Here is a 25,619-nt window from a genome sequence, read left to right as displayed (position 1 = left end):
TTTACAGATTCCAGCTGTGACTCACTAATATTATATTCATGGATACTACTTTTTTTATGAAGTGCGCAGTTTTTCATTTTGAACATTTAAAGCGAGCTGCCTGTCATTGCACCAATTTTGAAATCTTACCAAGGTCTGACTGAATATTTGTAAAACTTTGTTCAGACTGATTTCCATTGTAGGTAATTGCATCATAAGTGAAATGTCTTTGGTTACTATTAATAATATCCGCAAGATCATTAAAATATGACATGAACAGTAAGGGACACAACACACTTCCGTGGGGTACACACAAAGTTACTTTCGATGACTCTCCATCCAAGATAAAATACTGTGTCTTCCCTACAAAGAAATCATCAATTCAGTCATATATTTCATCTGATTCTCCGTATGATCATACTTTATTACACTGCAGGAATGTCACTAAATCCAGAATGAAGTAAAATAAAATATGGAGTTCACAAGTTTTGGTACTAATTCCACTATTGTTCTTAACTTACATTAGTAATCTTCCAGTGACCAAAACACTGCTCAGAACTTGTAATGCTTGCTGATGGTACAATTGTATGACTCAAGAACACAAACTCAGCCTTATCATCACACCCCAAATAATGGCAGAAGAGGCATATCGTTGGTCCAAAGAAAACAGTTTATATCATAATCACTCAAGTATTCATATGCAATTTCAGCTAATCAAAAGTACCTCACTGATACTATTGTGTAGTATTTTTATTGGACCTACAGAAGCAGTTTGTCCATAAGACATTGGACAAGACAATTTATATGTGTGCAGATGAAAGTGATTTCTATGCATACATATTTAAAACTACAAATAATACACACTTAAAAATTCTCTAATGAAGTAAAAGCAATCCTGCTATAAATATGACTTTAATGATTTTCCAGAGGTTTTGAGCTTAGTATTTGTTTTTATGTTTTTGGGAAGTTTGCTGTGAGGTTAACATTAGTTATCATACACATTTCTTGTCCTCACTCTGGGTATTAAGGTAAAATGAAAGCAACAAAAATGTTCATTGAAGCACCAAAGAAACTGGCGTAGGCATGCTTATTCAAATACAGAGATATATAAACAGGCAGAATACTGCGCTGTGGACAGCAACGCCTATATAAGACAACAAGTGTCTGGAACAGTTGTTGGATCAGTTACTGCTGCTACAGTGACAGGTTATCAAGATTTAAGTGAGTTTGAACGTGGTGTTACAGACAGTACACGGGCGATGGGACACAGCACCTTCAAGGAAGGGATGAAATGGGGATTTTCCTGTACAACCATTTCACAAGTGTAACATGAATATTGGGAACCCGATAAAACATCAAATCTCCAACATCGCTGCAGCTGGAAAAAGATACTGCAAGAATGGGTCCAACGACAACTGAAGAGAATCGTTCAGCATGACAGACATGCAACCCTTCCGCAAATTGCTGCAGATTTCAATGTGGGCCATCAACAAGTGTCAGTGTGCGAACCATTCAATGAAACATCTTCGATATGGGCTTGCAGAGACAAAGGCCGACTCGTATACCCTTGATGACTTTACTACACAAAGCTTTACACCGTGCCTGGGTCAGTCAACACTGACATTGAACTGTTGGTGACTGGAAACATGTTGCCTGGTCGGAAGAGTCTCATTTCAAATTGTATTGAGCGGATGTACGTGTTTAGGTATGGAGACAACCTCATGATTAGGTATGGAGACAACCTCATGAACACATGGACCATTCATGTCAGCAGGGGACTGTTCGTGCTGATGGAGGCTCTGTAATGGTTGGGGCGTATGCAATTGGAGTGATATGGGGTCTAGATAGGACTCTGACAGGTGACACGTACGTAAACATCCTGTCTGATCACCTGCATCCATTCACATCCATTGTCCAGTCCAACAGACTTGGGCAATTCCAGCATGACAGTATGACATCCCACATGTCCAGAATTGCTGCAGAGTGGCTCAGGGAACAATCATCTGAGTTTAAACATTTTTGCTGGCTGCCAAACTCCCCAGACGTGAACATTATTGAGCATATCTGGAATGTCCTGCACATGCTGCTTAGAAGAGTTCTCCATCCCCTCGCACTCTTATGGATTTATGGACAGCTGTGCAAAATTCGTGGTGTCAGTTCCCTCCAGCACTACTTCAGGCATTAGTCGAGTTCATGCACGTCGTGTTGCGGCACTTCTGTGTACTCATGGGGGCCCTACACGATATTAGGCAGGTGTACCAGTTTCTTTGACTATTCTGTGTAGAATAATCAAGTAACTCAGTTCAGCATGTCTTGCACGTAGACACGTCACACATTGTATTGACTTGAAGACAGTGATGTTAGCTTATTTTGATTTTGCAATGTTTGTGTATTTCTTCTGTGGGAATTAAATATAACTGAATAAAATGTTTATGCAGCAAAACCAAGCTGTAACAATAATGTGCAAAGAGAATACTCCATATCTTGCAAAAGTCTGCTCAAAAATGTTAGTTTCTTACACTTGCTGCTCACAACCCATACTCCCTTATGACAATAGATACTAATAACAATCTGCACCAGTGGAGTTGTGATTTAAAGATGCAAAATAAAAACGTAATTTCCGCGAGGCTTACTTTTCAAAATTTCAGAGTGGGATCTTGTATTCTAGTGAAAAGGTTTTCAGCACAGTACCATCATACATAAGGTAAGGATTTGTTAATACATATTAATTATAAACTTTTTATTTTATCGTCTCATCTGTTTTATTCAGCAGATGGCCATTAATGTGTGTTCATGTTACCAGGAGGCCAATTTCACATGTTTGAAATCAAATAATGTGAATCTCTGTGAGAGTGAGTCTTTAACTGTTTGCTGTGAGCCACTAGTGTGTTGTTCAGCTACTATTTGGGCCATGTCTGGTAAGGTAGAGCTTGGGCCATTGCTTGTTTTGCCAGCAAATGTTGTTGTTGTTGTTGTTGTGGTCTTCAGTCCTGAGACTGGTTTGATGCAGCTCTCCATGCTACTCTATCCTGTGCAAGGTTCTTCATCTCCCAGTACCTACTGCAACCTACATCCTTCTGAATCTGCTTAGTGTATTCATCTCTTGTCCTCCCTCTACGATTTTTACCTTCCACACTGCCCTCCAATACTAAATTGGTGATCCCTTGGTGCCTCAGAACATATCCTACCAACCGATCCCTTCTTCTGGTCAAGTTGTTCCACAAACGTCTCTTCTCCCCAACCCTATTCAATGCTTCCTCATTAGTTATGTGATCTACCCATCTAATCTTCAGCATTCTTCTGTAGCACCACATTTCGAAAGCTTCTATTCTCTTCTTGTCCAAACTATTTATCGTCCATGTTTCACTTCCATACATGGCTACACTCCATACAAATACTTTCAGAAAAGACTCCCTGACACTTAAATCTATACTCGATGTTAACAAATTTCTCTTCTTCAGAAATTCTTTCCTTGCCATTGCCAGTCTACATTTTATATCCTCTCTACTTCGACCATCATCAGTTATTTTACTCCCTAAATAGCAAAACTCCTTTACTACTTTGAATGTCTCATTTCCTAATCTAATTCCCTCAGCATCACCCGACTTAATTCTACTACATTCCATTATCCTCATTTTGCTTTTGTTGATGTTCATCTTATATACTCCTCTCAAGACACTGTCCATTCCATTCAACTGCTCTTCCAAGTCCTTTGCTGTCTCTGACTGAATTACAATGTCATCGGCGAACCTCAAAGTTTTTATTTCTTCTCCATGGATTTTAATACCTACTCTGAATTTTTCTTTTGTTTCCTTTACTGCTTGCTCAATATACAGATTGAATAACATCGGGGAGAGGCTACAACCCTGTCTTACTCCCTTCCCAACAAAGCAAATGTTAGTGAAAGATGAAATTTATACTTGTTTTATCTTATGGCATATTTATCACATAGTGTTCATTTTATGCTGTATTGTAGAATGGTGCAAAAAGAAAATGTATTAGTATTAATGTAATAAAAACTAATCTCTGCTAACTCAGTTTGAGCTGGACTCCTCTAGTGTGTGTGTGTGTGTGTGTGTGTGTGTGTGTGTGTGTGTGTGAGAGAGAGAGAGAGAGAGAGAGAGAGGAGAGAGACTAAAGATATGGCCTAAAATGTATGTAATAACTTTTCATTGAATGCAGAAACCTTTGTCACAGGTATGGCATATGAGCATCAAATCAGTCCATCAATTACTGACCCAGAGCTTTCGTCATCACTGCCAGGTCTTGATGGTGCACCAGGTTTCACTGCTATGAATGATGCCAACGTACCTGCACATGACAGCAGCCCAGCCATAGAAGGTGAAAGAAGCACATGTCCAAGTAGTATGCTTTCAAAAAAATTGGATTGAAGTAGAACCTAATAGATGTTGACTATATCATAATGTATATACACACATACTAGCACTTAATTATGTCTAAACTAAGTGCACACACAAGTCCACACTTTAATGCATATGCTGCTTTCAAAACCATAAGTTGCATTGCCAGAAATGTAGAAACATAGGAAAGAAGGCAGTGTGTCATGAAAATAGTAATAAATAAAAGATACGGAAGAGAGATTAAACATTTGCATACAAACTAAGGTGACAACCTCTCAATCAGAGCTCATAATACTGTTTTAACATTTTTCAGATGGTCCATCTGGAGCATTCCCAGGAGTAGCAGCAACACTGGAGTCGTCTTCCTCAAGCAGTTCTGTTCTGCACGAACCCACTGTCTGTGCACAACTTCTAAATTCTCATCATTATGCACACCTAACCAAGGGACCTGATGTGGCTGCATTTGTATGCCAAGTATGTTGTTTCTCTTAGTTTGAAAATGTTACAATTGATGAGATTCTGTCAAAGATCTGTTTGGGATGTAAATTTTTGGGCTTATTCTTGGACTACAAATTTTTATGGAACAAGCAGGTTGATCATGTATGAAATAAAAATTAACCCAGTCTATATGTATTAACAAAAGTATTACATACAATTAACATACATGTTAAAAATTGAAATGTGGTGTCACACTTTGCAAATCTCACTCTAATAAACATATATAAGTACAATAACAATACGGAAAGTATCGAATGCTACTCATCACTTAGAGGAAGCGGTAATCGGAGAAAGGCACAATGAAAAAGATTGCTAAAATATTGAAGCTTCCAGGCAAAGTGCTTCTTTCAAAACAGAAAATACACACACGGGCCACTGTCTCCAGGTATTGGGACCTATCTATTGTTTCCACGTTGTTATAATATTAGAAAAGGAAAGTTGCTACTCACCATATAGCGGAGATGCTGAGTCTCGATAAGTACAACAAAAAGATTCACTCAATTATAGCTTTCAGCCATTAAGGCCTTTGTCAGCAATAGACACACATACACACACACACACACACTCATACAAACGCAACTTGCACACACGTCTGCAGTCTCAGACACTTGAAACCACACTGCGAGCAGCAGCACCAGTGCGTGATGGGAGTGGCGACTGAGTGGGGGTAAGGAGGAAGCTGGGGTGGTGAGGGGTTAGGGAGAGTATTATGGGAGTGGCGGACAGTGAAGTGCTGCAGTTTAGACGGAGGGCAGGAGAGAAAATGGGGGGGGGGGGGGGGGGGGGGGTTAAGTAGAGGAAAGGAGAGAAAAAAAGAAATTAAGATACTGGGTGTGGCAGTGAAATGACAGCTGTGTAGTGCTGGAATGGGAACAGGGAGGGGGCTGGATGGGTGAGGATAAGTTGAAGCCAGAAGGATTCAAGAACATAGGATGTATTGCAGGGAAACATCCAATTCAGAAAAGCTGGTGTTGGTGGGAAGGATCCATATGGCACAGGCTGTGAAGCCGTCATTGAGATGAGGGATATCTTGTTTGGCAGTGTGTTCATCAACAGGGTGGTCCACTTGTTTTTTAGCCACAGTTTGTTGGTGACCATTCATGCAGACAAGGCAGCTTGTTGATTGTCATTCCTACATAGAATGCAGCACAGTGGTTGCGGCATAGCTTGTAAATCACATGACTGGTTTCACAGGTAGCCCTGCCTTTGATGGTATAGCTGATGTTAGTGACCGGACTGGAGTAGGTGGTGGTAGGAGGATGTATGGGACAGGTCATGCATCTTGGTGTATTACAGGGGTATGAGCCATGATGTAAGGGATTGGGAGCAGGGGTTGTGTAAGGATGGACAAGTTTATTGTGTAGGTTTGGTGGACAGCGGAATACCACTGTAGGACGTGTGGGAAGGATAGTGGGCAGGTCTATTCTCATTTCAGGACACAACGAAAGGTAATCGAAACCCTGGGGGAGAATGTAATTCAGTTGTTCCAGCCCTGGATGGTACTGAGTTATGAGGGGAATGCTACTCTGTGGCCGGACTGAGGGACTTTGGGAGGTGGTGGGAGACTGGAAAGATAAGGCACAGGAGATTTGTTTTTGTACAAAGTTGGGAGGATAATTACAGTCAGTGAAGGTTTCAGTGAGACCCTCAGTATATTTTCAGAGGGACTGCTCATCACTGCAGATACGACGACCATGGGTGGCTAGGCTGTACAGAAGGGACTTCTTGGTATGTAATGGGTGGCAACTGTCGATGTGGAGGTATTGCTGGTAGTTAGTAGATTTGATATGGACGGAGGTACTGATGTAGCCATCTCTGAGGTGGAGGTCAATATCTAGGAAGGTGGCTTGTTGGGTTGAGTAGGACCAGGTGAAGCAAATGGGGGAGAAGTTGTTGAGGTTCTGGAGGAATGTGGATAGGGTGTCCTCACCTTCAATCCATATAGCAAAGATGTTATCAGTGAATCTGAACCAGGTGAGGGGTTTAGGATTCTGGGTTTTTAGGAAGGATTCCTCTTGATGGCCCATAAATATGTTGGCTTAGGATGGTGGCATGCAAGTGTCCATAGCCGTACCCCAGATTTGTTTGCAGGTAATCCCTTCAAAGGAGAAGTAATTGTGGGTGAGGATATAGTTGGTCATGGTGACTAGGAAGGAGGTTATTGGTTTGGAATCCATAGAGTGTCTGGAAAGGTAGTGTTCAATAGCAGTAAGGCCATGGGCATTACCAATGTTAGTGTAGAGCGAGGTGGCATCAATAGTGACGAGCAGGGCACCGTGTGGTAAAGGGAAAGGAACTATGGAGAGTCAGTGGAGGAAATGGTTGGTATCTTTTATATGAGAGGATAGGTTCTGAGTAATAGGTTGAAGATGTTGGTCTACGAGAGCAGAAATTCCATGCTGTTGTTATTCCATCCTGGATTTTCTGTTGTTTGATATACAAGCATAAACAATATTGGATGAATTGTATACAGTTAAACACCAATGTCTGCCAATCCTAGGGGACTACTTCCTTCAGTATGTGGATTGGGCAAGGCAGCATCAGGAGGTGAGGTATGTCCCGTTCTGCAATCACCCATTGTATACAAAACATATCCAAGCATCGCTATGATGAAGTTGCAGTTGTAAATGAGGTACCATATAACACTGATTTGAGTATCTTGTTTTGATAGTATAAATTCACAGTATAGATGATTGTCCTTTCCCTCAAGATTTGCTCTTTCTATTTGTACAACTACTATTACAAAACAGTAATTAATTTATATGTATTAGAGTTAGGCAGTTCTGGCAACAGGTCAGTTGAATATAAAATTAGGGAGATATTACAAGAATGGCTGCAGAGTACTGCTTCGAAGAGTCTTAGCTCTGCAGAGTACTTGAAGCTGCAGTTAACAAAATTATATTTACAAGCGATGCAAAACAATCTACTGTCACCCAAGGATCAGTGGTGAGTATGTACAATTAACACTTTATCATAACACTTAATTGAAATGTATAAGCGATAGGGAGTAACATATAGTCAACTATTACGTATCCTAGCAGAAACTGGCTTAATTAAATTGGTGACCACTCAGTAACAGAGGGAAGTTGCAACTTCTACTAAACAAAATGCAATTTCACATTGGTTTTCATCAGCATTGAACGTTAATTTTCATCAGTATTGAATGATCAGTTCTCAGCCTGATGAAATAACAGTTACTGACAGTCAGTGTAAAATGAGTAGCAAGATTTTTATCTGAATTGAATCAGCAGAAAGAATATTTAGAAATCATAATGTCAAGCAATTCATAACCATAAGCTGATGAAAATTGCAGTAGTGTAAAAGAAGAACGACTTTTTGCTTGCTGCATGTTAAGTTTTTATTTGACTTATGCACACAGGCACATTTTGCCATACTTACAGGGCATCTTTGGTGGGTGTCCTGAAATATTACATGCTTTTTTGTCATTTGCAGATGCGGGTTTGCATATACAGGTTGTAAATTTAAAACAGTTCAGTATTATAATAAAACATAAAGGTACTTACAGTTCACCATCTAATTCATTGTTTATAAACCAAACAGCTTTCTCTCATGTGTCAACTGTTTGCAGAGTGAACACCAAGAAAACTGCAAGCTTTCAACCAGTTTGCCACATGAGAGAAAGCTGTTTGTCTTATAAACAATGAATTAGATGCTGAACGGTAAGTCCTTTTCCATTTTAGTATAACAATGAAATGTTTTAAGTCTGTAACCTGTATATGCAAATTATAACCTATATGTGCAAATGAAAATGCTTTATAATACATTAGGACACCCACTGAAGATGCCTCATAAGTAAGGTGAAACATGTATATGTGCAAAAGTTAAATAAAAGAACTTCATGTGCAGCAAGCAAAAAGGCATTTTTCTCTTAAAGTACTGCAATTTTCATACAGCTGCTGCAAAAATGGCCACCACAAGAAACTTGTTATATGCTGGTGATAATCACTATTAAAACAAATCTATCTCACTACTTAATATCTACAGTAATATCACAAACTAATTAATTAGCGACACACTAACAGGAGAGACGACATACAGTGATACACATTCAGGGCCAGAGAATCTAAATTAAGATTCTCAAAATGATAAGAAGTGTGGAGACTCTTAGTACATTTGGGCTATCAAAACAGTTTTGTTAATAACCTTCTACCTAAGTGGTTGTCAATGTGAGTCAGGGATATTGGTCTAGTAATTTCTCTGCTTCATCACAAGTATGTGATCAAGAAGGAAGATAATTCCTTCATTAATAACATCAATAGGATTTTTCAAGACTTAAAATAGCAAATAGAAAAAATGCAAAAGTGAAATGAGAGTCTGTGGCACTTAGAGATTTTACAACAATGCATAGCAAAGGCAGAAGAGATGAGCTTGAATGAGGTACAATAGCTTGATAGTGACATATGACACTTGCATGTGTAGGAGTGGTGTTTGCAGCCAGCTGATTTGGTGACAGTTCTGAGCTTACAGTAGCTTGTAGTGCACTTATAGGCTTGGTATGCATCATAGCAAATGAATACATGTTGGAAATTCCACTAAGAAACACCTGTGTATATTCCCATTGATTTCTACTACCTGAGGCATCTGTTTTGTGTTCTTCAGTGGAAAACCAGAAAGATAGTACAAATATTTATAGTTATAGAAAAACCTTGGAGGTATTATTGTATTGGTTGTACTGGTTGGGAAAAATCTGTCTGACAGTGTTTCAACTAGCCCAATTGTAGGCTTGACATTAATGTAAAAATCAGTTACAATCAACAAAATACAGTTGTTAAAACCAAGGATTTTGGTTTCACAATCAAAAAGAGGAGTAGTTATACTGTACTAGAAAATAGAAATACTGTTGGATAACCAATCCATATGTGAAATTGTGGCTATCTGGGAAAATAGTCTCACTGACAAGTTGAGTTATGTTTTGAAGAGGGCTGTTTCCCAGAGGTACTGAAATATGCTGAAGTCAAAACACTCTTCAAGAAGGGATCAAGAGAGATCATGAGAAATTATAATCCTCTCTTGATTCTGCCAGTCCCATCTAAAATATATGAAAAATTTGCTGTTGCACAAATCCAAAATTTCTTTGCAAAGTATTCTGTTATTCTAGACAATAAATCTGGTTTTCATCAGGGGAACAGTTTCACTGAGAAAATAAGTACATCATTAGGCAAGAGAAATAAGGTGGCGGGAATTTCCTGTGACCTCACAAAGGTCTGATTCTGTAAATCATGCATTGCTTGTTTACAAACTTGAAAAGTATGGCATTAGCTGCAGTGCCCTACAACGGCTTCAGTCCTACTTACCCAACAGAAAGCAAAGAGTTAGCATATCTTCAAATGGCTCATATTATTTTTCTGACTGGGAAACACAAGGCTCCATATTAGGCCCAGTCCTATTTCTCTTCTATGCTAATGACTTACCATTAAATATCATCTCCCCACCAGTTCTGTTTACAGATGATACTTCTGTCTCAGTTGAAGATCAGGATTCAGAAAAAATTCCCAGATCTGTGATCAGTACCTTAGAAACTTGGTTTCAGCTATATGGGTTGAATCTAAACATATCTAAGACTCACGTGATGTGGTTCAAAACCAAATAGTCAAAATGTGAGCAGATTAAGATTGTATACAACAACCAAGATATGGAAGAAGTTGACTCAGTCAAATTCTTAGGTTTAAATGTAGATAAAAATTCGAGCTGGCAGGCACACATCGAATACCTGGCAAACAAACTGAGCAGCTTTGCATTTGCAGCAAACAGCAAACTGCAACTGACATGGACTCATGAAAAGTAATGTATACAAGCTACTTCAAATCCTTTATGAGGTTTAGTATATTGTTTTTTGTGGTAACTCAACAAACATAGTGTGGATACTAAAAAATACAGAAAAAAATCATTCAAAATATGTCCACTGCAAATCAAAAATAGCCATGTCAACCATTATTTAGGAAACTTAAAATATTAACTCTGCCACCCTTATACATATATGAGATTATTATATTTTTGTAGACCAGGCATGAATTATTTGAGGGAAACCGTGAAAAGATACTAGAAACAAAGAAAATTTTATGCTCCCTACCCACTGCCTCAAACTGTATGCCCAGGGACCTCATTACATGGGAATGAAAATTTGTAATAAATTAAAAGGGAACAAGTTGATGCAGATGAATTTAGGTTCACTTAAAAGAAAGCTATATGAGGTACTGACACTGAAGTGTTATTACTCAGTGGATGAATTCACGCAGGACAAACTGGAAATTTTACACTGGATACAATGTGTTAGATATTCCAAGAAATATCCTTATAGTGTTATTATTTATTGTATTGCTATTATTTATTAATGTAAAAATCATTGTAACTGTGTTATAAATTTTTGTTATTTCTCCTGCACACAAACCAAATGGCTTGCAAATGTAAGTCATGAGATGAATAAAACACAATTCACAATACCGTCCATCCTCAACAAAAGATAGTGCTGCAGCAGAAAAGGATTACCTGGTTATAATTGATATCAGTGAGTCAAGGTTCAGCTCAAGGAACACATGGATCTGGGTCATTTATTATGCCTATAGGATGTTTGTATTATCATGAAATCTCATGGACAACTAAGTACCCTCCCAGACAAAGAGGAAAGCAGTGGATACACTGAAAAGTACTGTATTACACAAGGCTTTGTAGAAATCACAAGAATACTATGAGTGGCTGTATTATTATCTAGCTCTTCGTAAATTACTCCTGCTAGCAGATCAGAATTCAAACTGCCGTTTCCTTTACAAAAAACCCATTAGTTGAAAGAAAGCTCTGTTATTTCTCCTGGCTGCCACTACAGAAGTATTGCATGGCATCACATCCTTCTCCAACATTTCCACTAATGTGTGTATGTTGTCACAAAGCTATACTGTGTTCTTTTGAACTCTGTACTAGTACATTTACTAAAGCATAGTAATTCGTTATATTGACCATTGTATGATAAAGCTAAAATTATTGATTTCATTCACTACAGGCATCAAACATAAAAGGGACATATTCATCAAATAGAAACAATAACTATCTGAGTCTCTTTCTCTCACACCTGATAGCTGCTCAGTCCTTAGAATGAAGGTGATACAGAGGTGCACGTAAACACACTGCCAACTAGTGTGTGGCTTCAGGGCACATGGCTTTGTTTTTTGAGTTTTGAGTGCTGTGTAAGCTGATTTCTGTTTGTCACTGCCATATTGTCTCTGATAAAGTTGCAGTCAGTCAAAGTGTTCCGTGACTATACTGCCTGACAGCTATATTTCTGCATTGATTACACTGGACTTGCATTTGGGAAGAAAGTGATTCAGATCCCCTTCCAGCTATTTCTGTAATTCTCCTGAAGCACTTAAGGCGAATGCTGGGATGGTTCCTTTGAAATGGAATGGTCGATTTCGTTCCCCATATTTTCCCAGTCTGAGCCTGTGCTCCATCTCTAATGACCTCATTGCCAACGGGACATTAAAATGCTAATCTTCTTTCCTTTAGCCTTGTCTCATGAGGTTAGTCATAACATTTTGTAAGTCCCTTCCCTAAGAGGGATGAGCTTCTTAGTCCCAAGCAACACCTATTGTCAAGGCTTGTAGTCCGGAAGTCTCAAGTTCTTTTGACTCTATTTAACTTGGCTAGCAACAGCAATGGCAACACTTGCCTGTATCTGTCCTGGTCAGATCTCAAGCACTGGAGCAGATGTTTCATTGCTGTAGCAATAATATCTGAGGGAAATTTATCTAACCTGAATGATGAATGCATTTTGCACCCCTATACCACCTCAAACGGAGTGCAGCCAATAGATTCAAGCTCTATAGTATTATGATGACACAATGCAGGGGAGCAGTCTGTACCAGTGTGTATGGATCTGATTCATGTGATATGACATCATTTTGAGAATATATTTATGGACACGCTCTATGCGGACATTACTTTTTGGATGGAGTAGTTCACCCCTTCTTGATTTTTAATAATTTGCAAACTTATGTGAAAAGAGATTATAAGAAATAACTTTCTTCATCTGTTTTGATGGTTTCAGGGCTTCCAAATTCAAACTGAATTACATCACAAAAGCTTTGGCAACTGTTGCTGCAGTCACATCCCCCAGATGAGCCATAATTAAGAAATGGGGAAAGTAACCAATAATTGATAAAACATTTACTATTTTGAGCTGAAAAAAGGGACAACAAAGTCAAAAGGTTTAGTGCCTCCTTGAAGTGTTTGGAGAGGAATTTTTGGTTTTACATATTATGCCCTTTGTGCAGATGATACACAAGACCATTTTTATCTTTCAACAGCACCAAGTAGGCCACCAGCACAGTGAGACTATGCTTGCCTTTGTTGCATTCTTCTCACAGTGGCCTGCTTATGTACTACCATGTAACGGATGGAGAATTATTTCTCTAAGGGCTTTTGGAATAACGTGCCGATTGTCCTGTGGTATTTTATGATAAAATACTTTATCAACAACCCAAAAGTTGGGCAATGCTGTAATTTGTTTGCATTCTTTATCCTCTTACTGCTCTTTCTCTAGTTCAGCTATCAGGACTTCGTCGGCCTGTGTATACTGAACTTTCCAACTCGAGGAATCAGCATTTCAGTGAAGCTCTCCTAGCTTGTGCCTCACTGAGTAGTCATGTTCACTTAACTTCTAGGCCCGTCTAGTTAGTTCATTACCAGAGCCACTTCAGTGTGGCATAATCAGTCACACCCCTAAACTTTCTCCCATATAAGTACCATTTTTAATAATTTACTCTGTACACGAGAGCTAATAGCTCCTTCTCTATTCCACTGTAGTTAAGGTCACCTTGGTTAAACTGCCTAGACGTGTACCGAATAGGGCATTCAAATTCCTTTTGAACTTGACAAGAACACACCCAGTGGCACAATAACTGCCATCACAGGAGAGTATAAGTGGTGTCTAAAAATTGGGGAATGCCAAAACAGGTGACTGGGTTAGAATTCGTTTCAATTTTCACTGGATGGTTCACACTCAGGGGTCCCTGTAAATACTACTCCCTTCTTTATCAGTTTGGTGGCAGTTTTGGCATATTTCAGAACAAAGAAACTTTTGCAAGCCCTGAAAAGATTGTAATTCTTTCATGTTATCAGGGCAGGGATGTCTTTTACTGTGCCAGTTAACTGTGGATCAGATCAAACTCTCCTGATCAAAATAATACTTACATAACCTTATTCCAGACTGAGATTTTCATTTTTTATGTGCGATAGGAGAGCCCTTAGTCACTGCATGTGTTCCTCTAGGGAACTGGAAAACACAATGATGTTGTGTAAAAAAAACTAGGGACATTGAAGGTTTCCATCCCCTCACCAGTATATCCACAGACCATTAAATGTTGCTGTATCCGAAAGGTATCCTCAAATACTCTTAGTGCCTTGTTGGCACTACAAATGCAGTTTTTTCATGATGTGTTGGGGCAATAGGTATCTGTTGATAATCAGCTCATATCTGAAGTTGAGAAATATTGTTAATTGCCAAAATGGCCCAATGTTTTGTCAATTCTTGGGAGTGCATAAGTGTCTGGCATGGTTACTTTGTTCAAAACTCTCATGTTGATGCATATTCAGTACTCGTTTCCTCCTTCTTATGTACTTTTAGGAATAATCATGATAGGCAAAGCCCAAGGCTTGCATGACAATTCTATTGTCCCAGTGTTCTGCTATTCCCAAATCCTCTCTTCAACAACAGGTTGCAAATGATAAGGAATAGTAATCAAAACTTTCCTGGCAGATTGAAACTGTGTGTCGACCGAGACTCAAACTCGGGAGTTCGAGTCTCGGTCCGGCACACAGTTTTAATCTGCCAGCAAAGTTTCATATCAGCGCACACTCTGCTGCAGAGTGAAAATCTCATTCTGGAATACTAATCGACCTTGCGTCTCTGGTGTGAATCTCAGCACGCATCAAATTTGTAGTAGGCAAATCCCCTTGTTCCTCGTAAACTGTACTAAATCCTTCAAATACTGAATATGACAAATTTCTATCCTTCTGAGGCAGATGCGGGTACACCTTTCATGTTTTTAAGGGGTTGTGATGTCTACATTATTTACATGTACTCTTCTATATGTCCGCCTGTTCCTTCTTGTTACCCCATTTCCTCAGTGTGCAGTTTTATTTATTTGGCAACTCTTGGATGCTTGTAAAAGCTGTTCCCTGGCATTTGTAATGTCAAAACTATAAATACTACACAGCAAAAATACTTCTTCATTTAGTTCAACTTGTTGACATATTATTTTTCACGTGCACTTGGAACTCATCAGGGAACTTGACTTGCCTGCAAAAGACAATTTAAAATTGCTCAAAGAAATGTCTGCTACCAGATTAACTGCCTTTGTCACAGATTGTGAAACCACAGGAGCTTGTCAACTTGAAACCACTGCTAAAGGCGTATTTGTACATTTTTGTCAGCAGTAGATACTGCTGCAGCTGCAAGTGTCTGGTTTAAATTTTCCTTTAATATTTTTGGTTCTCTAACATAAGAGTTGCAATTTGCTAGTCATTCACAGTACAATACAGTTGAATTACTTTCATTACAAGCATCTTCCATCTGATCTCTAATCTTAACCATTCTCTGTTTCAGCATACTTTCCAAAAATATTTGCAAGATTAACACAAAGAGTAAAGTAATGAGATAAATAGCATAGTGTCACACCTCAGATAAACAAGACAACAAATCACTAGTAATAAACAAATATTATCAGGAAAATACTGCTTCAATGAAAGTCGAGGTAGCCAGGAACTATCTCATAACTCCATTATGCTGTAAATAAAGCTGTTTTCTTGACAGAGATAGTCTCACACCTTTTTATTCCATTTCCTGGCTTATCAGTCACTGTGGCCTCATTCAACACTCACAGTGAGCATCTTCAGGCTGCAACAAGGACAATATCTGGTGTAATACAGCTGGCTGACAAATGGGTTATGTGTGACAGAGTGAGAATCGATCCCACGATCCAACACTATTATGAACAGGCAGGCGGCAGCTGTCCAGATGATCAGGTATCTGTATCCAAGCACCTCCATCCACAAGGCATGCATACCTGGTGTGCCCATGAACATAGACAATTTGAATGCATAGCAATGTGTTACCTTGCCAGGTATGTCCTGCCACACAGAAACAAGAAGCTATTTACTACTCCCAGCTTGCATACAAGCACATGTGGCATAGTGAAATGTGGCTGGCCGGTGTGGCCGTGCGGTTCTAAGCGCTTCAGTTTGGAACCGCGTGACCGCTACGGTCGCAGGTTCGAATCCTGCCTCGGGCATGGATGTGTGTGATGTCCTTAGGTTAGTTAGGTTTAAGTAGTTCTAAGTTCTAGGGGACTGATAACCTCTGAAGTTAAGTCCCATAGTGCTCAGAGCCATTTGAACCATAGTGAAATATGAAAGAATAGTGTGCCAGCACTGTCCAGCAAGCTGGCAAGAAGTAAAAGATTAACAGCCTATTTTATAAAACTGAGATAATAGCAGCTGTATTTAAAAATAGCAGTGTTCCTGTTTTTCACTGTATAAAATGTTACTTAAATAAAGTTATAGCTGTGTAACAATAGTTAATTACTAATGCAGTTCCTAAATGTTACTTCTCTTTGTCAACGAAACCTTTGATTTATTCCACATACCTGAGGATTCTTCTTGATGATAATATCTATGGATCATGATGAATCAATAAAAAGATAAATTGACAGTTCCATTGTTTTGTGTTAATACTTTATCATTTAGGTTTCATCTCGTATCTTTGACTGTTTTGATTCTTATTTACATACTAGCATCTCCAAATGTTATGCTCTAATAAATATTAACTTCATACTTGAAGCTCAGAGTGAAGCAATGTTTTACTGTTTTTTGGTGCATGGAAATAGAATAGTCCTTAAAAAGTTATTTGAAAAGAAATTAAGAAGTAAGTTTAAATTTATACTCTATGGAGAGCTTCACATCATTCAGTGGCCAATTCTGCAACAGGGAAGAGGTGGTATTTCACTATTGGTCTTTTTTTAAATGTACATTTTGGTTTCTTTTATTTTACAATCAGCCTTATCTATATTCTGATTCCTTGGATTTTATCATGTATTTCTTTCATTGTTGCAGGAAAATGGAGGCAAGTCACCTTTGTCTGCTATCCAGTTGGCAGTATCACCATCAGCAAAGGATTATCCATTCCTCAATTGGAACTGGCGAATAATTCGACGTATTTCTTTTTTGGGAGCTATGTCATTAATTGTGGCAACCGCATGTGCTGTCATTGCAATTATGGTCAGCATACCCAAAAGCTGCAAGCCGGCGCATGAATGGTGGCAAGGAACACTTTTCTATGAAATATTCCCAGCATCTTTCATGGTTAGTAATATTTTTTATGACAGCACTGTGGTGTGTCAGGTACCAATGTTTTATTTCTTTGGGCATGTTAGAATGCATGTACAAAAAGTATATAGTGAAAATTCAAACTGTGATAGTGTCATTTATGTATTTTGTTTCATTATTTTGCATCTTCATATCATGTAATGCCCAGTCAATCTGTGGCAGCATTAGGGTCTTTGTCATTAGTTATCAGTAAAGATTAGAATTCCACGTGCTATAAAATCTCAGAAAATGAATGCATTCATGCACTATCAAACTACAATACATGCATGATCAAGTGAAAACTACATTAAAATATGCACAATCATTAATTTTTTGTTCCTGATTTATTAATTCACTCCCCGTTTTGCACAGTTAACAACTAACATTTCTAAATTATTTTCTGTGAGTTTCCTGCACTTACCAGTCAAAATAGTTTTGAGCAGAAAATGACCTCTTTACATCACAAGAAGTTATAGGCACAAATTTAAATGAGCAAATTTGTGACAATGTCAGGTCAACTTTTTCATTCATGCTTTCACCACAAAATACCTTGTTCATTGAACAAAAAATCCATAATCTGGGTTTTTGTTTATGATACAGTCCAATTTGTTCTTTGCATCATCTCTCACTTTCCCATGGGCATGACTGAGGTGTCCTTGAGATTCCTCAACAATTGACATTGAGTCTACATCTGCATCTACACCTCTGCATCATCTACATGGCTACTCTGCATATTACATTTAAATTCCTGGCAGAGGTTTCTTTGACTCAGCTTCACAATAATGCTCTGTTATTCCACTCTCAAACAGCTCGCGGAAAAAACAAACACCTGTATCTTTCCATGCAAGCTCTAATTGCCCTTATTTTAATATGATGATCATTTCTCCCTGTGTACGTTGGTGTCGACAAAGCACTCTCGCATTCAGAAGAGAAAGTAGCTCATTGAAATTTCATGAGAAGATCCTGCCACAATGAAAAACACATTTGTATTAATGATGTCCACCCCAAATCCTGTATCATGTCCTTACACTCTCTCTCCTATTTCTCAATAATACAAAATATGCTGCACTTCTTTGAACTTTGTCAATGCACTCCGTTAATCCTATCTGGTAAGGATCCCACACCATTCAACAGTAGTCCGAAAGAAGACGGACAAGCATAGTGTAGGCAATCTCTTTAGTAGACCCGTTGCATCTCCCAAGTGTTGTGCAAATAATGTGCTGTCTTTTTTTCACCTTCCGCACAATATTTTCTATGTGTTCTTTCCAATTTAACTTGTTCATAATTGTAATTCCTAAGTATTTAGTTGAATTTAAGGCCTTTGGATTTGATTGATTTATCATGTAACTGGAGTTTGATGGATTCCTTTTAGCGTTCATGTGAATGATCCCACACTTTCCGCTGTGTGTTGACAATTTTCGCACCATACAGATATCTTATCTAAATCATTTTACAGTTGTTTTTGATCTTCTGATGGCATTACTAGATGATAAACAATGGCATCGTCTGCAAACACCTAAGACAGCTGCTCGTATTGTCTCCTAAATCATTTACACAGAGAAGGAACCACAGAAGGCCTATAATGCTACCTTGGGGAATGCCAGAAATCAGTTCTGTTTTACTCGATGACTTGCCGTCAATTACTCCATGCTAAGACACTGAGACAGGAAATGACGAACCCAGTCACGTATCTGAGATGATATTCCATAAGCATGCCATGTGATTACAAGTTGCTTGTGAGGTAAGGTCTCAAAAGCCTTCAGGAAATCTAAAAATATGGAGTCAGTTTGAAATTCTTCTTATATATGCATTATGCATGTTTTTTCACCAAAAAGGTCAAAATATGCAAACACCCATGGAAAAAGTATACATATTTGGATTCAGAAAGTAATTAAATGGATACATCCTCCTAAGTCTAAGCTACAAGGGTGAGTCAAATGAAAACCTTAAATATTTTTTTAAATTTTATTTATTGTGTAGAAGTGGTACAAAGCTGTATCACTTTTCAACATAATCTCCCCCATGCTCAATGCAAGTCCTCCACCACTTACAAAGTACAAAAATTCCTTTAGAAAAAAATTCTTTTGGTAGTCCCCGCAACCATGCACCATGACTACTCTGTAAACATGCTGCAATGTCATTCAGTGTCACTCAGTAGGTTTCCTGCACTATGGCTTCAACTGCTGCATTATTCTGTGGAGTCACAACTCGTTGTGCCTGACATTGCCGAGGAGCATCTTCCACTGAAGTCACACCATTTGCGAACTTCATACTCCAGTCGTAGACTTGCTGCTGTGACAAACATGCATCACCGTACTGGACCTTCGTTCATAGATAAATCTCAATAGGTTTCACACCTTCACTACGAAAAAACCGAATAACAGAACGCTGTTCTTCCCTGGTGCAAGTCACAAGTGGGGCGCCCATCTTTATACTGATACTGTGACGATATGTGTGCATCTGCACTATGCTGCCACCTACAGGCCATTCTGCATGCTGTTTGTAACACATTTACCAACTTACAGGATAATGTGCGAAATTTTGATTTGTTATTACAAATTTAAGGTTTTCATTTGACTCACCCTCCTATATCCAGTGATCGTGTAAAAACACATATTTGTATGGAATTCTCATGTTTATTAATTATATAGGAATTTATCCATTTGTGAACTGTAGCATTTATTCCATAAACCTTCAGTTGATGTAGGAGGATATTGTGATTAATGAAAGTAAATAGCTTAGATAGGCCATAAATAATATCAGCCAGTGCTATAGTGTTACTGGTACTTAATATTTGTAACATTTTTCAAGTGAATGTGCAAATGGTGTTCTCTGTTGAACAACTCTTTTAAAATACAAACTGTAATATACTAAGGATGTTATTGTAGGATACCATGGTAGAGTACACCTCTTTCTCAATTTTTTTTGAAAATGGTGCCGGTAGTGCAAAAGGTTGCTCATTATTTACATCTCTCCTCCCACCTTTCTTGTGGAGGGATTTAATAATGGCATATTTCAATTGCTCTTGAAAATTGTTAAGTTCAGAAAAGACATTACTTATTATGTGGGGACAACTCTTAAGTATTCTGTTGGAAACATCATCAAATCTAGATGACAAAATTGTTAAGGCTTTAATGGCCACTTTTTGACAAACTGCCTGTTGGCTTCTGTCTCAGGTTCTTTGGCATATGTTCATCTCATAACTTTCCAGATATTTTGCCAGCACAAGTGGCTGACATTATGAGAGTTTCACCCTCCATTGCTGGTGGTGAACTGAAGCTGAATTCGGGGACACAGTCTACATGTAGCTGGTGCGCCAATGCCCAAAGTCTTCTCGTGGTCATTTCCAGTGCAGTTCTCCTCTTGCTACCTGCAACAGTCATTCACCGCAGCATGGGAAACCAGGATCCATTTACCTTGAGGCTTTCTTCTTTCTTATTGAAACTTTTCTTTTGTTCATGTATTTTTATAGCTTCTCTGAACAAGTGGCTGTTATAACTCTTCTCTATAGCCAGAACTTTTGTGTCAGCAAATTTTACTAGGTGGGCGGTCTCACAAAGCGTGTGCTCTGCCACGACCGATTTCTCGACCTGTCCCATCCTGCAATGTCGCTTATATTCTGTGATCCTGGTGTTGATTGATCATCCAGGCATTCCAACATAAACATTTCCACATGTGCATCGTATGCAGTATATTCCTGACATTGCAAGTAGGTTCCTCTTACCCTTTTCTTATCTAAGACACTCTTTGATCATCGTTTGTCAGTTTGTAAATAGTCTTTACACTGTGCTTGCGCAATATATGGCTAATTCTGTCTGGCAATGTATGGCAGAAAGCCTGTACACTGTGCATGTTCAGAGAAGGTAGAGAAACACACAAACACGAGAATAGCTTCAATAAGAAAGCCTGTACCCGACTTTCTTTTTCTGATGTATCACTTTTCTGATTGTTTGACTCTGTTATACTTTTAATATAACTTGTGGAGTACCCATTGCTCCTCAGAACACTTTAAAGGTGTTGCATTTCACATCTGAGGCACTGTGGCTCACATATTCATGTTGCTCGCATTATGAGCATATTAATCATGCCTCTTTTCTGGCTTGGCTGGTGATTTGATAGTTCGTGGAGGTATCAGTCCATGTGTGTCAGTTTTCAGTACACACTTTGTCTCAAGTTTTCACCATCCCTTGTGACCAGCACATCTAGAAATGGTATTTTTTTTGTCCTTTTCTACTTCCTTGGTAAATATTATGTTGGGATGGAGGCTGTTCAAGTGTCTTAAGAAGTCACCGAGCTGTTCCTTACCATGGCTTCACACAACGTAGGTCTCATTGACATATCTGTAACATGCCTTAGGTTTAAAAGGTGCCAAGCATGGCGTAAAGGCTATTTACAAACCAAAAAAGTAGGTCAAAGAGTGTCTCAGGTAGACAAAGAATAAAGGGGACCCACATGCAGTGTTGGGAATATGTTGCATACCATGCACATGCAGAAAAGTTTATGTTGGAATGACTAGATGATCAATCAATACCAGGATCACAGAACATAAGCAACATTGCAGGTTGGGGCGGGTGGAGAAATTGGTCATGGCAGAGCACGCACTGTGTGAGACCGACCACCTAGTAAAATTCGCTGACACGGGAGTTCTGGCTGCAAAGAAGAGCTATCACACCTGCATGTTCAGAGAAGGTAGAGAAATACACAAACATGAGAATAGCTTCAATAAGAAAGCCTCAAGGTAAACAGATACAGGCTTCCTGCGCTGCAGAACGTTGCAGGTAGCAAAAGAAGAACCACACCAGGAATGACTGCGGAGAAGCCCTTGGACATTGGCACGCCAGGTGCAAGTAATCTGCAGCCGTGAGATCGTCTTAAGGCCACCACCAGCAATGGAGAGTGAAACTTTGACAATGGCACCACTTGTGCTGGCAAAATGTAAGGAAAATCATCAGATGTGCTGCACGAGGTAGCCAAGCAGTCTAAGGCACCCTATTACGGCCCGTGTGGCTTTCTCCGTCAGAGGTTCGAGTCCTCCATTGGACATGGATGTGTGTGTTGTCCTTAGCATAAGTTAGTGTAAGTTAGATTAAGTATGTACAAGCCTAGGTACCGATGACCTAAGCAGTTTGCTCCCATAGAACTTAATACAAATTAATGAATCATCAAATGAACATCGGCCGAACAACCCGAGACACAAGCCAACAGGCAGTTTGTCAAATCTAGATGATCTTTTATTTTTAAAAGAGCATGAAATTTTTTTCATTTTGGAGGGAGAAGTGCGTGAGAAATGGACATGAGAGAATTTTGTGGGATTTGCTTTTACAACATATTGCTTTGATGTTTCTGCTTAACTGCTTGTTCATATTTTTTCAGCTGCATTTAAGAAATGATTATTAATCATACCTGCTACCTATGACTAAACATTTGTAGCTCTTCCATTCAGGCCAGTTGTGATTTTATCCTATCTGTGGTCTTTTATAGATTCAAGACTAGCATCAGAATTACAGTTTGTGACATAATATGCATGTTTCTTCTTTTTAATAACTTTCATTAGCAATTTTGAGTACTTTTTGTAGTGTTCAACTACTGTAAGATTTTTGCTTCGTGTCAACAGATACATTTCTTTTTTCCTTACTCAAGATTCTTTTATGCCCTTAGTGATCCATTGTTGTGGCTGTTTAATGTCCTTTCTGATTAATAATGAGGAAAACTATTTTCAAATATTGATATTAATTTATAATAGAGTAGATTGAAGTTTATGTCAGGAGTTTGTTCACTATACATTTATCCTTCTTATAAACTGTTCTTAAAAACTTTTGTTCTGAAGTAATTTATTTTTCTAACTGATTCTCTCTAAGCAGAATCCATACTGTAAGTCACTATATTTTTTATTCTAATTAACTGAGCATAATTATCAGAGAGCAATTTTTACAGTGAATACAGCTATTTTTTTGTTTTGAGCTTAAGAAACATTGTCATGGTTTGACTGTCTTTATTCACATCTGTTGGCGAGTTAATTACTGAGATGAAACTGTGGGAGCTAAATTAGTTTTCCAGAGCATTCTTTCTGTCAGAATCCTTTTTAATCTACATTGAAAATACCACAACCCATTAATCACCAGTACTTCTTGTTGTCAGATAGATAGCATGGTAAGGAATCTATATGCCTCATAAATGGTTCAGAATTTCTCAGTAGGGTTCGATATACAGTTACAATTAACAGTGAACTAAATACTGTGACTGCAATATCAGAGAGTCGCCCTTGAAATCAGTTAATGTATACAAACACGTGGGTCTAACAATTTGTGGGGACATAAGATGAAATGATTACATAGGCACTGTTGTAAGTAAAGCAGGTGGCAGACTACTGTTCATTCATAAGGTATTGGGAAAATGCAAGTTGTTTACAAAGGAGATTGCTTGCCTAACACTAATGCAATCCTTCCTAAAATGTTGTTTAAGTGTGTGGGACCCATATGAGATAGGACTAGCCACAGCTCGTACTGAAAGGTTGTTAGGCACAGCTGCCCCAAAATACATATTAAAACACATCTCTCAGTTGATAGTTACTGACTTAAAATTATCAGGATGTATTTTGAATAATTCCCACACAGATTTACATAAGACAGTCAACATGCTTGGAACTGTTGCTGTCAGCCGATGGTTTTCGAACAGGTAGTAGGTATGGTTGCACCAAAACAAGTGCAGGTTAACCTCTATTTAGTGTGAGCATTGGGGGCATATCTTATACAGAATACAGCTTAATCCTAATCAGTTGAAGTCCATATTTGGTGGATTTTATATTATAACTTATGAATAAATGCTGTTTCAAAGCACCAACAGATTGGTTATCTGGAAAACATGCCATTATTGGTATGATTTGTTGTAAGAGCATGACAGGAAGTGTCACATTGATGGTGAAAGAATTTTCATATTTCGCTACTTTTATATCATAACTTGTGTCATGAAAGCATGCATTTTCAAGACAGTGGCACATTGAAGGCATATTGAAAATGTGTCACTCTCTGTAATGTTTGTTAGAATTAAATGTCAGTTAATTACACACAGAAAATTAGCAGATTTAGCTGCAGACTTACAGTATCAAAGATTGTGGATTCGTTTTTTTGGGAAACCTCGAGCCACACCTGGATAGGTCTAACTGGGGAAACTGAACATGTACAATGAGGGGCAGCATATGAATGATCGCAGGTTTGTTTGTTTGTTTGATCAAAAGAAGAGCATCACGGAAATATGGAAAAAGCTGAATTTGCCAACCCGTGAAGTTAGATGCCAACTATCTTGTGAAAGCCTAGTCACAAAATTTCAGGAACTAGTATAGCGAGGAACCTAAGAATATACTACAATCCCATACGTGGGCTGTAATTATTGTACAGCAGTGAACCGTGGTACATATGCGGAACTGATTCACACTAGCTATCAAGAAGGGAGACCATGCACTGTTAGTGAAACTGTTTTATGCAAATGGAGCAATTGCAATGCTCTATTGAGAGAGTATGTCTGACGGAAAAGTCTAAGGAGAGGTCCGATGTCATTGAATGGTTTAAAGAAGATGAGGAAGAGGAAGGCTTCCTATCCGAGTGCAACCCAACCCAACCCAACCCAACTATCCGAGAGCAAGTTATTGATTGGGTTGCTGGTGTTGTAACTGACTATGGATGCTGTTTTATGGATGCTGCATCTTGTCGACATCTTTGGTACTCATATTGAACAACATGTGGAAGCAGCAGTTAATAATAAACTCAACATTATGTCTTTCTCACATTCTTGACCTTTTCTGCCCATGTCCAGTTTCTACTCCATTACATGTGCAAACATTTTTACGTATCATTCTAGCATTCTGGTAGCCAAAATCAGAACCTTTTTTTTGTGTAAATCAGTTCCTCATTAATGAATTAGAATATTGTGGTGTGTGTACTGTAAGACCTTCGGTACACACACCATCAGATTATTTGACTTCTCGCTCTAACGAAGTAGACGAGTGTCAGCAATATGTCTTGTGGTATTATCGTGGCATGTTTATCTTCTGCCGTTAGGTCAGACGATAGAAATGCCACATGCACGCTTAGAGTAACAGATTGACGGTGACCAACTTTAAACAGAACTTGATTAATTTTCACACACATTTATTAAAATAATAACAAGCATAAAAATAACTTAACTTGGTTCTGGATGCTATTTACAATTGACAATCTGAAGTTCCTGTGGTCTTGGTATGTTAATCTTATTCTCACATATCTCTGATACTTGACAAAGTGTCTATACATTTCTCTTCATGGCTATGTACAGGAATATGGTAATCTTATTAGGCACAGACTGAAACTTGACTGCAGACTAATGCAGACTGACTAATTGGAGGTCTGTACACTCGTTATAATACCTCGCGTG

The 25,619-nt window shown here is 38.6% G+C and overlaps 1 protein-coding gene across 2 annotated transcripts in view; it reads left to right on the top strand.

Moving 5' to 3' along the window:
- LOC126416519 (neutral and basic amino acid transport protein rBAT-like) overlaps positions 1 to 25,619 on the top strand; it is an 83,024-nt gene that overhangs the window by 24,120 nt on the left and 33,285 nt on the right. For both annotated transcript variants that reach the window (XM_050084264.1, XM_050084262.1), the window contains exons 3-5: positions 4,177 to 4,320; positions 4,654 to 4,814; positions 16,962 to 17,210. In XM_050084264.1, coding sequence (XP_049940221.1) covers positions 4,177 to 4,320; positions 4,654 to 4,814; positions 16,962 to 17,210 — 554 coding nt within the window. The remainder of the gene's footprint in view (positions 1 to 4,176; positions 4,321 to 4,653; positions 4,815 to 16,961; positions 17,211 to 25,619) is intronic.

This window comes from Schistocerca serialis, chromosome 8, assembly GCF_023864345.2.
Source record: "Schistocerca serialis cubense isolate TAMUIC-IGC-003099 chromosome 8, iqSchSeri2.2, whole genome shotgun sequence".
NCBI classification, from domain to species: Eukaryota; Metazoa; Arthropoda; class Insecta; order Orthoptera; family Acrididae; genus Schistocerca; species Schistocerca serialis.
Note: the sequence above shows the minus strand (reverse complement) of the source record. Positions and strands in the feature narration are given on the sequence as shown.